The following is an 18,557-nucleotide window of genomic DNA, read 5'->3' as shown; positions in this document are numbered from 1 at the left end:
TCATGTTAGACTCTGGTTTCCTCTTCACATCATAAAGACATCATGTTAGACTCTGGTTTCCTCTTCACACCATAAAGACATCATGTTAGACTCTGGTTTCCTCTTCACACCATAAAGACATCATGTTAGACTCTGGTTTCCTCTTCACATCATAAAGACATCATGTTAGACTCTGGTTTCCTCTTCACATCATAAAGACATCATGTTAGACTCTGGTTTCCTCTTCACATCATAAAGACATCATGTTAGACTCTGGTTTCCTCTTCACACCATAAAGACATCATGTTAGACTCTGGTTTCCTCTTCACCATAAAGACATCATGTTAGACTCTGGTTTCCTCTTCACACCATAAAGACATCATGTTAGACTCTGGTTTCCTCTTCACACCATAAAGACATCATGTTAGACTCTGGTTTCCTCTTCACACCATAAAGACATCATGTTAGACTCTGGTTTCCTCTTCACATCATAAAGACATCATGTTAGACTCTGGTTTCCTCTTCACACCATAAAGACATCATGTTAGACTCTGGTTTCCTCTTCACACCATAAAGACATCATGTTAGACTCTGGTTTCCTCTTCACATCATAAAGACATCATGTTAGACTCTGGTTTCCTCTTCACACCATAAAGACATCATGTTAGACTCTGGTTTCCTCTTCACACCATAAAGACATCATGTTAGACTCTGGTTTCCTCTTCACACCATAAAGACATCATGTTAGACTCTGGTTTCCTCTTCACACCATAAAGACATCATGTTAGACTCTGGTTTCCTCTTCACATCATAAAGACATCATGTTAGACTCTGGTTTCCTCTTCACATCATAAAGACATCATGTTAGACTCTGGTTTCCTCTTCACACCATAAAGACATCATGTTAGACTCTGGTTTCCTCTTCACACCATAAAGACTTCATGTTAGACTCTGGTTTCCTCTTCACACCATAAAGACATCATGTTAGACTCTGGTTTCCTCTTCACATCATAAAGACATCATGTTAGACTCTGGTTTCCTCTTCACCATAAAGACATCATGTTAGACTCTGGTTTCCTCTTCACACCATAAAGACATCATGTTAGACTCTGGTTTCCTCTTCACACCATAAAGACATCATGTTAGACTCTGGTTTCCTCTTCACACCATAAAGACATCATGTTAGACTCTGGTTTCCTCTTCACACCATAAAGACATCATGTTAGACTCTGGTTTCCTCTTCACACCATAAAGACATCATGTTAGACTCTGGTTTCCTCTTCACACCATAAAGACATCATGTTAGACTCTGGTTTCCTCTTCACACCATAAAGACATCATGTTAGACTCTGGTTTCCTCTTCACACCATAAAGACATCATGTTAGACTCTGGTTTCCTCTTCACATCATAAAGACATCATGTTAGACTCTGGTTTCCTCTTCACATCATAAAGACATCATGTTAGACTCTGGTTTCCTCTTCACACCATAAAGACATCATGTTAGACTCTGGTTTCCTCTTCACACCATAAAGACATCATGTTAGACTCTGGTTTCCTCTTCACCATAAAGACATCATGTTAGACTCTGGTTTCCTCTTCACACCATAAAGACATCATGTTAGACTCTGGTTTCCTCTTCACATCATAAAGACATCATGTTAGACTCTGGTTTCCTCTTCACATCATAAAGACATCATGTTAGACTCTGGTTTCCTCTTCACCATAAAGACATCATGTTAGACTCTGGTTTCCTCTTCACCATAAAGACATCATGTTAGACTCTGGTTTCCTCTTCACCATAAAGACATCATGTTAGACTCTGGTTTCCTCTTCACATCATAAAGACATCATGTTAGACTCTGGTTTCCTCTTCACACCATAAAGACATCATGTTAGACTCTGGTTTCCTCTTCACACCATAAAGACATCATGTTAGACTCTGGTTTCCTCTTCACACCATAAAGACATCATGTTAGACTCTGGTTTCCTCTTCACACCATAAAGACATCATGTTAGACTCTGGTTTCCTCTTCACACCATAAAGACATCATGTTAGACTCTGGTTTCCTCTTCACATCATAAAGACATCATGTTAGACTCTGGTTTCCTCTTCACATCATAAAGACATCATGTTAGACTCTGGTTTCCTCTTCACACCATAAAGACATCATGTTAGACTCTGGTTTCCTCTTCACACCATAAAGACTTCATGTTAGACTCTGGTTTCCTCTTCACACCATAAAGACATCATGTTAGACTCTGGTTTCCTCTTCACATCATAAAGACATCATGTTAGACTCTGGTTTCCTCTTCACCATAAAGACATCATGTTAGACTCTGGTTTCCTCTTCACACCATAAAGACATCATGTTAGACTCTGGTTTCCTCTTCACACCATAAAGACATCATGTTAGACTCTGGTTTCCTCTTCACACCATAAAGACATCATGTTAGACTCTGGTTTCCTCTTCACACCATAAAGACATCATGTTAGACTCTGGTTTCCTCTTCACACCATAAAGACATCATGTTAGACTCTGGTTTCCTCTTCACACCATAAAGACATCATGTTAGACTCTGGTTTCCTCTTCACACCATAAAGACATCATGTTAGACTCTGGTTTCCTCTTCACACCATAAAGACATCATGTTAGACTCTGGTTTCCTCTTCACATCATAAAGACATCATGTTAGACTCTGGTTTCCTCTTCACATCATAAAGACATCATGTTAGACTCTGGTTTCCTCTTCACACCATAAAGACATCATGTTAGACTCTGGTTTCCTCTTCACACCATAAAGACATCATGTTAGACTCTGGTTTCCTCTTCACCATAAAGACATCATGTTAGACTCTGGTTTCCTCTTCACACCATAAAGACATCATGTTAGACTCTGGTTTCCTCTTCACATCATAAAGACATCATGTTAGACTCTGGTTTCCTCTTCACATCATAAAGACATCATGTTAGACTCTGGTTTCCTCTTCACATCATAAAGACATCATGTTAGACTCTGGTTTCCTCTTCACCATAAAGACATCATGTTAGACTCTGGTTTCCTCTTCACCATAAAGACATCATGTTAGACTCTGGTTTCCTCTTCACCATAAAGACATCATGTTAGACTCTGGTTTCCTCTTCACATCATAAAGACATCATGTTAGACTCTGGTTTCCTCTTCACACCATAAAGACATCATGTTAGACTCTGGTTTCCTCTTCACACCATAAAGACATCATGTTAGACTCTGGTTTCCTCTTCACACCATAAAGACATCATGTTAGACTCTGGTTTCCTCTTCACACCATAAAGACATCATGTTAGACTCTGGTTTCCTCTTCACACCATAAAGACATCATGTTAGACTCTGGTTACCTCTTCACACCATAAAGACATCATGTTAGACTCTGGTTTCCTCTTCACACCATAAAGACATCATGTTAGACTCTGGTTTCCTCTTCACATCATAAAGACATCATGTTAGACTCTGGTTTCCTCTTCACACCATAAAGACATCATGTTAGACTCTGGTTTCCTCTTCACATCATAAAGACATCATGTTAGACTCTGGTTTCCTCTTCACACCATAAAGACATCATGTTAGACTCTGGTTTCCTCTTCACACCATAAAGACATCATGTTAGACTCTGGTTTCCTCTTCACACCATAAAGACATCATGTTAGACTCTGGTTTCCTCTTCACATCATAAAGACATCATGTTAGACTCTGGTTTCCTCTTCACACCATAAAGACATCATGTTAGACTCTGGTTTCCTCTTCACCATAAAGACATCATGTTAGACTCTGGTTTCCTCTTCACATCATAAAGACATCATGTTAGACTCTGGTTTCCTCTTCACACCATAAAGACATCATGTTAGACTCTGGTTTCCTCTTCACATCATAAAGACATCATGTTAGACTCTGGTTTCCTCTTCACACCATAAAGACATCATGTTAGACTCTGGTTTCCTCTTCACACCATAAAGACATCATGTTAGACTCTGGTTTCCTCTTCACACCATAAAGACATCATGTTAGACTCTGGTTTCCTCTTCACACCATAAAGACATCATGTTAGACTCTGGTTTCCTCTTCACCATAAAGACATCATGTTAGACTCTGGTTTCCTCTTCACACCATAAAGACATCATGTTAGACTCTGGTTTCCTCTTCACACCATAAAGACATCATGTTAGACTCTGGTTTCCTCTTCACACCATAAAGACATCATGTTAGACTCTGGTTTCCTCTTCACATCATAAAGACATCATGTTAGACTCTGGTTTCCTCTTCACACCATAAAGACATCATGTTAGACTCTGGTTTCCTCTTCACATCATAAAGACATCATGTTAGACTCTGGTTTCCTCTTCACATCATAAAGACATCATGTTAGACTCTGGTTTCCTCTTCACATCATAAAGACATCATGTTAGACTCTGGTTTCCTCTTCACCATAAAGACATCATGTTAGACTCTGGTTTCCTCTTCACATCATAAAGACATCATGTTAGACTCTGGTTTCCTCTTCACACCATAAAGACATCATGTTAGACTCTGGTTTCCTCTTCACACCATAAAGACATCATGTTAGACTCTGGTTTCCTCTTCACATCATAAAGACATCATGTTAGACTCTGGTTTCCTCTTCACATCATAAAGACATCATGTTAGACTCTGGTTTCCTCTTCACATCATAAAGACATCATGTTAGACTCTGGTTTCCTCTTCACACCATAAAGACATCATGTTAGACTCTGGTTTCCTCTTCACATCATAAAGACATCATGTTAGACTCTGGTTTCCTCTTCACATCATAAAGACATCATGTTAGACTCTGGTTTCCTCTTCACATCATAAAGACATCATGTTAGACTCTGGTTTCCTCTTCACACCATAAAGACATCATGTTAGACTCTGGTTTCCTCTTCACATCATAAAGACATCATGTTAGACTCTGGTTTCCTCTTCACATCATAAAGACATCATGTTAGACTCTGGTTTCCTCTTCACATCATAAAGACATCATGTTAGACTCTGGTTTCCTCTTCACACCATAAAGACATCATGTTAGACTCTGGTTTCCTCTTCACACCATAAAGACATCATGTTAGACTCTGGTTTCCTCTTCACATCATAAAGACATCATGTTAGACTCTGGTTTCCTCTTCACACCATAAAGACATCATGTTAGACTCTGGTTTCCTCTTCACACCATAAAGACATCATGTTAGACTCTGGTTTCCTCTTCACATCATAAAGACATCATGTTAGACTCTGGTTTCCTATTCACATCATAAAGACATCATGTTAGACTCTGGTTTCCTCTTCACATCATAAAGACATCATGTTAGACTCTGGTTTCCTCTTCACATCATAAAGACATCATGTTAGACTCTGGTTTCCTCTTCACATCATAAAGACATCATGTTAGACTCTGGTTTCCTCTTCACACCATAAAGACATCATGTTAGACTCTGGTTTCCTCTTCACATCATAAAGACATCATGTTAGACTCTGGTTTCCTCTTCACATCATAAAGACATCATGTTAGACTCTGGTTTCCTCTTCACATCATAAAGACATCATGTTAGACTCTGGTTTCCTCTTCACATCATAAAGACATCATGTTAGACTCTGGTTTCCTCTTCACACCATAAAGACATCATGTTAGACTCTGGTTTCCTCTTCACACCATAAAGACATCATGTTAGACTCTGGTTTCCTCTTCACACCATAAAGACATCATGTTAGACTCTGGTTTCCTCTTCACATCATAAAGACATCATGTTAGACTCTGGTTTCCTCTTCACATCATAAAGACATCATGTTAGACTCTGGTTTCCTCTTCACATCATAAAGACATCATGTTAGACTCTGGTTTCCTCTTCACATCATAAAGACATCATGTTAGACTCTGGTTTCCTCTTCACATCATAAAGACATCATGTTAGACTCTGGTTTCCTCTTCACATCATAAAGACATCATGTTAGACTCTGGTTTCCTCTTCACACCATAAAGACATCATGTTAGACTCTGGTTTCCTCTTCACACCATAAAGACGTCATGTTAGACTCTGGTTTCCTCTTCACCATAAAGACATCATGTTAGACTCTGGTTTCCTATTCACATCATAAAGACATCATGTTAGACTCTGGTTTCCTCTTCACATCATAAAGACATCATGTTAGACTCTGGTTTCCTCTTCACATCATAAAGACATCATGTTAGACTCTGGTTTCCTCTTCACATCATAAAGACATCATGTTAGACTCTGGTTTCCTCTTCACACCATAAAGACATCATGTTAGACTCTGGTTTCCTCTTCACATCATAAAGACATCATGTTAGACTCTGGTTTCCTCTTCACACCATAAAGACATCATGTTAGACTCTGGTTTCCTCTTCACACCATAAAGACATCATGTTAGACTCTGGTTTCCTCTTCACACCATAAAGACATCATGTTAGACTCTGGTTTCCTCTTCACATCATAAAGACATCATGTTAGACTCTGGTTTCCTCTTCACATCATAAAGACATCATGTTAGACTCTGGTTTCCTCTTCACATCATAAAGACATCATGTTAGACTCTGGTTTCCTCTTCACATCATAAAGACATCATGTTAGACTCTGGTTTCCTCTTCACATCATAAAGACATCATGTTAGACTCTGGTTTCCTCTTCACATCATAAAGACATCATGTTAGACTCTGGTTTCCTCTTCACACCATAAAGACATCATGTTAGACTCTGGTTTCCTCTTCACACCATAAAGACATCATGTTAGACTCTGGTTTCCTCTTCACCATAAAGACATCATGTTAGACTCTGGTTTCCTCTTCACACCATAAAGACATCATGTTAGACTCTGGTTTCCTCTTCACACCATAAAGACATCATGTTAGACTCTGGTTTCCTCTTCACACCATAAAGACATCATGTTAGACTCTGGTTTCCTCTTCACATCATAAAGACATCATGTTAGACTCTGGTTTCCTCTTCACACCATAAAGACATCATGTTAGACTCTGGTTTCCTCTTCACACCATAAAGACATCATGTTAGACTCTGGTTTCCTCTTCACACCATAAAGACATCATGTTAGACTCTGGTTTCCTCTTCACATCATAAAGACATCATGTTAGACTCTGGTTTCCTCTTCACACCATAAAGACATCATGTTAGACTCTGGTTTCCTCTTCACCATAAAGACATCATGTTAGACTCTGGTTTCCTCTTCACACCATAAAGACATCATGTTAGACTCTGGTTTCCTCTTCACCATAAAGACATCATGTTAGACTCTGGTTTCCTCTTCACCATAAAGACATCATGTTAGACTCTGGTTTCCTCTTCACATCATAAAGACATCATGTTAGACTCTGGTTTCCTCTTCACACCATAAAGACATCATGTTAGACTCTGGTTTCCTCTTCACACCATAAAGACATCATGTTAGACTCTGGTTTCCTCTTCACACCATAAAGACATCATGTTAGACTCTGGTTTCCTCTTCACACCATAAAGACATCATGTTAGACTCTGGTTTCCTCTTCACTCCATAAAGACATCATGTTAGACTCTGGTTTCCTCTTCACACCATAAAGACATCATGTTAGACTCTGGTTTCCTCTTCACCATAAAGACATCATGTTAGACTCTGGTTTCCTCTTCACACCATAAAGACATCATGTTAGACTCTGGTTTCCTCTTCACATCATAAAGACATCATGTTAGACTCTGGTTTCCTCTTCACACCATAAAGACATCATGTTAGACTCTGGTTTCCTCTTCACATCATAAAGACATCATGTTAGACTCTGGTTTCCTCTTCACACCATAAAGACATCATGTTAGACTCTGGTTTCCTCTTCACACCATAAAGACATCATGTTAGACTCTGGTTTCCTCTTCACACCATAAAGACATCATGTTAGACTCTGGTTTCCTCTTCACACCATAAAGACATCATGTTAGACTCTGGTTTCCTCTTCACACCATAAAGACATCATGTTAGACTCTGGTTTCCTCTTCACACCATAAAGACATCATGTTAGACTCTGGTTTCCTCTTCACACCATAAAGACATCATGTTAGACTCTGGTTTCCTCTTCACATCATAAAGACATCATGTTAGACTCTGGTTTCCTCTTCACACCATAAAGACATCATGTTAGACTCTGGTTTCCTCTTCACACCATAAAGACATCATGTTAGACTCTGGTTTCCTCTTCACATCATAAAGACATCATGTTAGACTCTGGTTTCCTCTTCACATCATAAAGACATCATGTTAGACTCTGGTTTCCTCTTCACATCATAAAGACATCATGTTAGACTCTGGTTTCCTCTTCACACCATAAAGACATCATGTTAGACTCTGGTTTCCTCTTCACACCATAAAGACATCATGTTAGACTCTGGTTTCCTCTTCACACCATAAAGACATCATGTTAGACTCTGGTTTCCTCTTCACACCATAAAGACATCATGTTAGACTCTGGTTTCCTCTTCACACCATAAAGACATCATGTTAGACTCTGGTTTCCTCTTCACATCATAAAGACATCATGTTAGACTCTGGTTTCCTCTTCACATCATAAAGACATCATGTTAGACTCTGGTTTCCTCTTCACATCATAAAGACATCATGTTAGACTCTGGTTTCCTCTTCACATCATAAAGACATCATGTTACGCAGGGACTACAGAAAATCCGCCTAAAATACATACCTAAGTAAAATGGAAGATTGTTCCACTTCTACATGTCCATTTGCATGTTCTTGGTATCTAGGGACATCTATGGATCTCAGGGAATGTATTCCCTGTGTCAGATATATTGTGTCTGTTACTAAATTGTAACTAACCAAAGGAGAATATCAATTAAATTATTTTTTCATCTTTGACGGGTGAATAACACCATGCTAAAAATGGCCAGACATGAAAGACGGCCACTGAGCTATTTCAGCACCTTCTTGAGATCAAATGAATCTAAGCAAATGAATAAAGGGAAGATGATTAAACAGAAGGTTTTGTAGATACAGTACTGAATTCTGCCATCCGGACACATGCAATTTGAAATATTATTATAGAATATATAGAATATCAGGCCTATAAATCACCTTATTATAGCCACATCGCACATCTATGGATCCGGCCAAATCTCCTCTTTCCAATGGCAGAGTTCAATCTGGATTTAGTATCACCAGGTGTGATTCACAAACCGTGAATGAAATCTACTGTAAGTACAGTTACTTCTTTATAATAGAATAGATCTTTATTTGTCATTGTTGGTACAACGAAATTTGTTAGGAACATCACCACTGGCATACAACATAAGATATAACATGTGCAAAATAATAATGTCAATAATAATAGTAATATAGTAATAAAGTAATAGAGTATCAATGTCCCAATGTCCCAATATATAACATACCATCATTGTCCCAAGTGCATCTAGTGCTTGTGCAAATAAATTAATAAATATAAATATTTCAGTCCAGTGAGTTGATGGAAGGAGGGGGGGGGGGGGGGGGCGTTGACTTGCAAAGGATGAAGTATTGTATAGTGCAGCAATGCAAGTCCGGTTCACAGTTATTGTTGTAATGTGGGAGTGGGAGTTATGTCACCGGGGGTGGGATGCGGGGGGGGGCTAGTTGATGTTCGTCGTTGAGCAGCCTGACAGCCCGTGGGTAGAGGCTGTTGGTCAGTCTGCTGGTTCCGGACTGGATGGATCTGTACCTTCGACCAGAGGGCAGCAGTTGAAAGAGATGGTTTGCTGGGTGGTACTGGTCTAGTAAGATGTTATTTATACGCCGTAGGCAGCGGGAGGTAAAGACTGTGGAGATATCTGGGAGGCTAGCTCCAGTGATCCTCCTCGCAGCCTTGACCACTCTGTGGAGGGCCTCCTTCTCTGCCCTGGTGCAGCCCGTAAACCACACCAGTAGTCCGTACGTGAGTACACTCTCTACTGCGCAGTGGTAGAAGTTGGCCATCAGTCCCTGTGGGAGTTTAGCCCATTTAAGCTTCCTAAGATAGAAAAGGCGCTGCTGTGCTTTGCCCACAGCAGAGGCAATGCTGACCCCCCAGGACAGGTCATCAGACATTGTCACGCCCAGAAACTTAAATTTTGAAACCCTCTCCACCTCCTCATTCCCAATGAGGAGTGGAGAGTGGCTGAGGTCACCAGTCCTGCGGAAATCGATGATCATCTTCTTGGTCTTCGTGGGGTTGAGAGCAAGGTTATGACCATCGCACCACTCCACTAGTTGCTCAACCTCCCTCCTGTATGAGGTCTCATCATTCCCTCTGATGAGGCCAAGCACTGTTGTGTCGTCTGCAAATTTTAGACTGAGTCTAACCTCATGAGTGCTCAGGACTATGGTGGAGCCGTCAGAGGGGAGAGGGGGCGACACCGGGTCCTTATTGTCCCTGTCAAAACGTGCATAAAAGATGTTTAACTCCTCCGCTAGGGGGGCGCTGCCGTTGACGGGGGGGATGATCTGCCCTTGTAGTCCGATATAGCCCTAACACCCTCCCACACCTGACGGGGGTTTGAGGCGCTGTTGAAGTGGGCTTCAATGCGGTTTTTGTATGACAGCTTAGCAGATCTGACTCCCTTTTTCAGGTCTGATCTCGCTGCACTGTATGCGTTGGTGTCACCTGATCTATGTGCTGCATTTCTAGCTCGTAATAGTGATTTTATGTTCTGTGTCATCCAGGGTTTGACATTTGGAAAGACACGGATCTGCTTCCAAGTTGTAACAATGTCTACACAGAAAGTGATGTAATCGAGCACTGAGAGAGAGAAAATGTCCAGAGACTTACGTGTCAACACTCCCAGGCTACCGAAAATGTCCCAGTCTGTGATGCTGAAACAGTCCTGGAGTTTAGGGATGGCGTCTTCAGGCCAGATCCTGACAGACCTGGCTTCGGGTCTGCTGGATCTGATTTCTGGTGTGTACCAAGGGTGCAGGAGGAGCGACACATGATCTGATAGAACTAGGTGGGGGTACACCGTGGCTCTATAAGCATGGGCTATGTTGGTATAAAACTGCTCCGCCATTTTTCATCAGATTGCAATGCGGATGTTTGCTAAACGTTCACAGAAAGGTAGATAAACTAACTGTGTTCTAATTTATGCCAATAACGTTCAGTTTTGTGGTAGATAATCCTGAATAATAAGATAAATAAAAAAGTTATTCCACAAATCATTTGATTGACAGGAGCTGGGTTGAGCTGGGTAGTGTAGTTTTTTCGAAATGCCAACGCTATTCGAAAGCTCTGGGTGTCCTATCCTCATATGACTACAAACAAAATGGCAGCGTGCATTCAAAATGGCGGATATTCACTTGTTTATTAATGCATTTCCAAAACGAATAGTTTACTAATAACACTTTAACCTATTGGTAAACAAACTAAAAACTAAAATTGTAAAATTGGCTTGTGTCCGGTCGGGCTTAAGAGTTTAATATGTGTTATTAACCCATGTAACTGTTCTGTGTGTCTCTGTCGGCAGGTCTAGACCCCTCCCCCTCTACCTCTACATCACCAGCCAATAAGAAACCTCCCGTCAAGAGGCCTGCCCCTCTCGTCTCCTCCTCCCCTCTCGTCCATAGGCTGAGGAGAACCTTAGAGGAGGAGCAGGACCCTACCTGTGCTGCTGCCACCCTGCGCCTCCTCAAACAGCGCCACCCCCAGGACACCACTGCAAGGTACACCCTTTCACTATCACACTACAGACGGTTAACCTTTCACTACCACACTACAGAAGGTTAACCCTTTCACTACCACACTGCAGACAGTTAACCCTTTCACTACCACACTACAGAAGGTTAACCTTTCACTACCACACTACAGACGGTTAACCCTTTCACTACCACACTACCACACTACAGACGGTTAACCCTTTCACTACCACACTACACACGGTTAACCCTTTCACTGCCACACTACAGACTGTTAACCCTTTCACTACCACACTACTGAATGTTAACCCTTTCACTACCACACCACAGAAGGTTAACCCGTTCACTGCCACACAACAAAAGGGTCAACCCTTTCACTACCACACCACCGAAGGTTAACCCTTTCACTGGCACACGACAAAAGGGTTAAACCTTTCACTACCACACTACAGCCGGTTAACCCTTTCACTACCACACTACAGAAGGTTAACCTTTCACTACCACACTACCGAAGGTTAACCCTTTCACTACCACACTACAGACGGTTAACCTTTCATTACCACACTACAGAAGGTTCTGTTTCGTTATGGCTTTGCTCAGCATCAGACTGCACGCACTTCACTTCGTGCACGCGCACTGAATAAAAAATTCCACCATGTACCTTTACATCCCAACATTCATCTGGCCACACCCCCATCCGCTTACCTTCATAAGCAGGTGTGTGGTCATTTACTCGCCTCCTTCTTCACTTTCACCACAAGGAAGTGTCTTTGGTAGATCCCCACTTGACGAGGTTGTTAGATGAAGAAAGTTGAGACGTGTTTACATTGTGCTTATTTTTTTCTTCTCTCATATTTTCGATAGAAAAACCTAAGTCATAATGTCTACTCCGGAGAGTCGTGTTCGCAGCGCCACTCTTCACCAGCGGTTCTCCATTTCCGCCTCCGTCGTGCGTCCTGGAGCGGGGCTGAGACCTCTCTCGTGGTTGGCAGCCACGCCCGGTAGGCGTCCGATGGGTAGTTTGCCTCTCCAAGGAGCTGGTGCACCGGTGCCGTCGCCTGTGCGATGGCCTGGTTCCGGCTCTGGTTCCTCTGTTTCCGAGGAATCGTCCGCTGTTGGGCGGCCGGTTCCCCTGGTTGCAGGGGATTTGAGACGCAAACTTTTTGCGTCGGCTCGCTCCCGTCGCAAGATGGTGGCTTGCAGACGCGAATGGCCCGGTTTTGGTGAGTTGCTGGAGCCAAGTGAGGATGCGTCGGCCTCTACGTGCCCGATGGAAACAGAGGATTACATGGTAGAGGCAGACGGGTTCTTTTTTGAAGGCCCGGTGGAGACAGGTATCCCGGCCGTCCAGGTAACACTGGAGGGGGGTGAGATGACTCCTTGGGGCGCCTCGTTCAACGATGCGGGGGTAGACCCTCTGACTCGTCGGCGGGATGCCCTGCTATCAGCCACATCGGAGTGTGGCTCCTTGACCAGTAGCAGCCTGCTGTATGTGAGGGATGTGGGCTCGGAGGAGGAAAGTATGCAGGGGGAACTGCGTGCTTTGTTCCCCGAGCTCATGGCGGCGGCGGCAGTCGCAAACGGCGTGCCGCTGCCACTGCCTGTTCCTGTCCCTGATGATCTCACGTTGTCTATCCATTTTCCCCCTCAATGGCGGCCTATGTCCGTCAGGGCCAGGTGGTTTCCCACATCATAGGCCTCACCCCCGCCTACGTGCCAGTCACGCGGGTGGCGGGTTTGGTCGACGGTATGAAGGAGGGCGTGCCGCGGCTTGATAGGCCGATGGCCACGCTCCTTTGTCCGGAGGTGGTGTGGGAACCGTTACGGAAGCCGGTTCCCCAAGGGAAACCGGCGAGGCGGTTGGCGTACTGGAGTGACCAGTCATTTATTTCCGGAACACAATCTCTAGCTGCCGCGTCTAACATCGCGCAGCTGGCAAGATTCATGTCCGGGGTATTGACGGGCGGCATGGAGCTGAGTGATGTACAACATGACCAGCTCGCCCAGGCGGCAGGAGCTATCCTGCATCTGACTCAGCCGCAGGCTATAGCCGCTGGGAAAGTGCGCGCCCTGGCAACTCTGGTCCAGCGCCACCTTTGGCTGGAGCAGTCTCGTGTGCCGGAGAAGAAGAGGATTCCACTTCTGACGGCACCCCTCTCCGATGCTGGACTGTTCGGGACGGCCCTGCAGTTGATGACCTCGACGTGCAGAGAGATGCAGGAGGAGAGATCCGTGCTCCAACCTCATTTTCCCCCTCCCGATGTTGCCGGTGGAGTCAGACGGCTGCCACGTCGTCGATCGACTTCCGCCGTGGCTGCTGCTGCCACCACCGCCACTGCTGGTCCTTCAAAGAAGAAGGCCAGGAGGAGAGAGGACGCCTTCGCTACAGCCGGCCCATCTACGCCCGGAGGCGACGGTAGGGACCGTCGAGACCAGCCGCCGATTGCTTACCGTCCCTCCGGTGCTCCCCGGGGTGGCAAATCCCGAGCGGCTCGGGGCGGCAGGCGTCGCTAGACCCAGTGACTTTTTTCCCCTGTGGTCCCCTCTGTTTTCCCTTCCGGCCCTAACTTTATGATTTTGTTCAAAAATAAAGAGTCCCCTCTAAAGGGGGACTGTATTTTTTGTTAACAAACTGTGTGTTTCTTCACCGAATCATATGATGGGGTTGCAAAGTGTGAATCTTTCCCTAGTATGGGTTGATAGGAGGGTTACGTTCATGTTAAGAGCTTACGCAAGGCCTGCAGCCTACACTCGGTTGAAAAATGGGTTTTTTCTGCCTCTGCCTGAGTCTCCACATAAAGGTAGAGGCTACTTGTATGTTCTGTTGCTTACACAGTGATGTTGAGCTACAACACTGTGGTGTTGGGGGGGCGGCTACGTGGCGTAGTGGGCAAGGCGCTCGCCATGAAATGCTGGAGACGCTGGGCTTGCCTGTTCGAGCCCAGCGCTCCACATTTGCTTTCAGTTTAGCTGGTCGTCTGCACTAATACACATTGGCCGTATTAGGGGGTGGGAAACTGATGGGTGGGGATCGGGCGTTGTGGACAGCGACTCCTACAGGTCGGTTGGTGCGCCTGCGCAGTAGAATCAGGAAGTGTCGGGGCAGCGTGAGCCTCCCACGCGTTACTCCGCGCCACTGAGAGATCAAGCTGCGCAGGTGAAAAGATGCGACTGCTGTTACCTCAAGTACCGGAGGGGACTTGTGCTATGTATGACTTAGTCCACATTGCAGCCGGCTTGTGGGAGGCAAGAAACAGCGTCCGTGACAGGGGAGGGTTGAATTGGATGATACGAAATTGGGATGGGAGAAAATATAGAAAAAATGGGAGAAAAAGTGGATAAAAAAAAACACTGTGGTGTTGGGTTGCAGTAATGTTCGTATGAACACGTACCACGGCTCAGCCGTTCTCTCTCTCTATCAGTGTTTTTTCTGTGTTACAACATGGATGCGGGTGTAGGATTCACACACACACACGACTTGGTTTTGTTGTAAACCCTGTTCACAGTTGTCTGTGGTTAGCGTGCATTGTATTAGCTTGCGCTATTCATTAGCATTGCTACTAAAGGTATCATGTGGCTAATGTTGTTGTGGTATGCAAGGGAAGGGCTTGTGAGGGGGTACCGAATAAACCCCTCCTTCCCTCTTCTGATTGGTAAGGGGGTTATTCATCTTTTGTCAGTCCAATCGGGGCCAAGCTGTTAGACGGCTTGGCAGGGAGGGGGGGGGGGGGGGGGTTTCCATGACTCTGCGCCTATTAACACAGGCGTTGAGTATTGGGTTTCCCCCCGTCATAGCACGTCACTACGCACGTTGCTATTGACGATGGCTTCCGTGAGTTGGACCCGTATGTACGGTCTGTTGTTGTCAAAGTGTCGGGATAGAGCGTAGGAATTGCGGTTCCACTACGCTTGATATATGTGTAACTTGAGTCGGTTGGTCACGTGACTCTAGATTACCATGGCTTTTTCACTCTATGACTCACGTGGGAAGCCTCTCTGGGGAGTTCCGTCTATCCTCTGTGGTGGGGATGACGGGATATGAAAATCTAAACAATTTGTATCCTCAGCTGTGTCAAATGGGATTCATGTCAGTTGGTGTTTCTTTTCTTTTTTAATAAAAGAGTGTGGAGTATATGAAGCACCACACCCTTCTTGTCGTTCTCCCAGGCGCCTTGAGGATTCAATGGGGGGTCTGGTTAGTCTGCTCATTGATGTGGTTTGTGTCCCGACGCATGCATGGTGCTAGCTCGGGGTGTTTCTGATAATAATCATGCGGGTAGCTAGTACGCCTTGGTTGCTTGTTGTTAAAACAGCGTTTTTATAAAGCAACTGGGATGGGGTTTTTTTCCTCTTCCGAGAGCCTGTTACTGGGTCCAGGGTTCGAAATTAACGGGGGCTTGGGGCAAAATGCCCTCGAAAATTGACCAAATGCCCTCGAACATCAGTTAAGGGGGGCAAAAAAAGCCCCCGACAGTTTACTAATTATATATATAATTATATATATGCTCTACAGTGCGAGCATTTCCCTCGTATTGCCCCTAATAATATGTGTGTGTGCAAACCGGAAAAATCATTTACTTGCAGTGTGCGAGACAGACGAGTGATTGTGAAGATTACAAAACAGCTCCGCTGTTAATAGTTCAGATTGAAACTGGACTGAAATTCAGTTTTTGGGTGGAATGTTTGTTCCAAGGAGGAGGGAGGCGGGGCCCGCTGCGTGTTACAGGCACTTGAGAGGTGCTGCGATTCCTGCGAACACAGAGAGAGCGCTCTGCTCTCATCAAGCATTACACTGCTATCTTAACGTTAGCAAGCTAAGCATCTGCATAGCGCGACCTGTGTTCTGTGTAACGTTAAGTAACTTGTGTTCGGCGGGGAAAGACCATTCCATTTGTAACACAACTCCAAAAGAATAACATCCAAATCCGATCCCGATGCGCATTTCCTTCATTCCACAGCGCTGAGCGCGCAACGTATTTCATTGATCGATCTGGCCAGAGCCTATACTCACAAACGTTGCGTGTGTGGGGTTTTTCATCAATTTGAAACAAGCTTCTTGACTGTTGGAATTAGGGATGTTAAAAATAAAATATCTAATAATATTATTCAATATTAGACATTCGTTGATCCAGAGGCAACCGGTTATTATATCAAGACAACAACACAACTTGCCCTCACTCAGGGACAATAATATTTAATCTATTTAGATAGAGTATGTATGTATTATTTACAGATAATTGAAGGTACCTCAAAACATGAAACCAAGCCATGATGTCACACATCGTGTGCGTGTGTGTGTTACTTGAACAATTGTCACTGTGCTCCTAAATTTCTGTGTGCTCCTAAATTTGTATTTAGATTTTATTTATTAACATTTTATTTAGGAGCACATGTGCTCCTTGGGAAAAAGGTTAGCGTAGAGCCCTATATATGGAGACATTAACATTACGTTATCAAACATAGGGACGAAGACTGTAAAAAAAAGTGTCAACAATGTTTTATAATCTTTATGTTAATTTTCATTATAAAAATGTTGTGCCCCCGAAATACAAAAAAAGCCCCCGAAAAGCAATTAAGGGGGGCAAAAAAAGCCCTTGAAAAAAAATGTTAATTTCTAACCCTGACTGGGTCTCGACGGATTCTCGTTCATATCTGGGGGATGTTAACGGAATTGATCAGAACATAGGTAGAGGGGTCTCACGCCCTTGGGGTGGGCCACCGAGCACGGTTCACACCGTCCCGTCTGGGTGGCGCCCTCTTTTCATGTTTTAGATCAACACGCATATCTGTCCCTTCTCCTGGAGTAGGCATGTCGGCGTGGTTAGGGCACGGGACTGGTTCTGGTCGCGCTGTTCCAGGTCAGTTAACCCGTTGTCCGCCGGGGATGCAGATCTGCTGTTCTGGTACCCTGAGGGACTTGGGCTTTTTTTCAGGGGGAAAGATGCCGGGTCGGCCCGGGGTGTCACAAGGTTAGGCGTTATGGAGACCCTTGTTGGGTACATGTTGTACTCTGCACTATCATAAGGGGCTGGTTCTCTTTTCTTTCGCTCCTCTCTCACGCATGGCGAAGAGGGGGCTGTTGGGGTGGTCTTCTGGACCTCCTCCAGTAACCCTGTGTGCTTCCCGAGCCGCCAGGCCCGGTCCGAAGTAAAGTTTCGTTGATACCGTAGGCCTGGGATAACCCTTTTTTCTTGAGGGGTTATAGGAACAACCACCGTCTGTACCAAGAGGGTAGTTGATTCCCTGGTATGTTGGGGCAGTGTCAACTCCCGGGTTGCCCGGTTGAGTGTGCCCCTGCACGTTCATGACGTCTGCCAATCATGTCAGCCTTCTCTGCCTCGACCCCTCTGGGTGGTTTTTTTTTGATGGAGGCTTTGTCATGGTGATCAACAACGCCAGCATACGCCCCTTCCGCCGGGGGGGCTGTTTTCAGCTGACTCCTTTAGCGCCTGTCTCGTCCGCAGTGCTCCAGGCTCAGGTTTCAGCCTGCTGCCTGGTTTCCCCGGTGCGCTGCCTGCTTCCGTTGGTTAACCTCTTGAGTGCTTACGGCCATGCTGACTGCCTGTTCTGCAGGGTCAGTGTGCCAGGCGGTGTGCTATTGGGGGGAAAGGGCCCGCTCTTGGAGGGGCCTTATCCGAATACGCTGGCGATGTGTGGGGGGCGGTGTCACTAAGTGACCGCCTGGTGGGGTCTTGATGCCTGGTGCCATTGCCCTCTCCGGGCCCCCTTTTTCCGGGGGATCCAGTCCCTTTGGTGGGTCTGGGTCTTCCTTCGCGCTCCGCTGCTACAGCCTTGCCACGGGGTTGGGTTGCTCTTGACCCCGTGATTTTGGGAGCAGTAACGAGGTTTGTTCCTTCCGTTCGTTCCCGGGTGGCATGC

At 44.7% G+C, this 18,557-nt stretch overlaps 1 protein-coding gene across 1 annotated transcript in view; it reads left to right on the top strand.

Annotated features, from left to right (window-relative positions):
* The window catches only part of LOC311248650 (UV-stimulated scaffold protein A-like), a gene marked incomplete at its 5' end in the record, with an annotated part of 140,811 nt that overhangs the window by 68,765 nt on the left and 53,489 nt on the right, over window positions 1-18,557 (top strand). The window contains one exon of the mRNA XM_084339504.1: window positions 11,510-11,705. Coding sequence (XP_084195630.1) covers window positions 11,510-11,705 — 196 coding nt within the window. The remainder of the gene's footprint in view (window positions 1-11,509; window positions 11,706-18,557) is intronic.

The sequence above is a fragment of the Notolepis coatsorum genome (genome assembly GCF_963971535.1).
Source record: "Notolepis coatsorum genome assembly, contig: SCAFFOLD_115, whole genome shotgun sequence".
Taxonomy (NCBI): domain Eukaryota; kingdom Metazoa; phylum Chordata; class Actinopteri; order Aulopiformes; family Paralepididae; genus Notolepis; species Notolepis coatsorum.
Note: the sequence above shows the minus strand (reverse complement) of the source record. Positions and strands in the feature narration are given on the sequence as shown.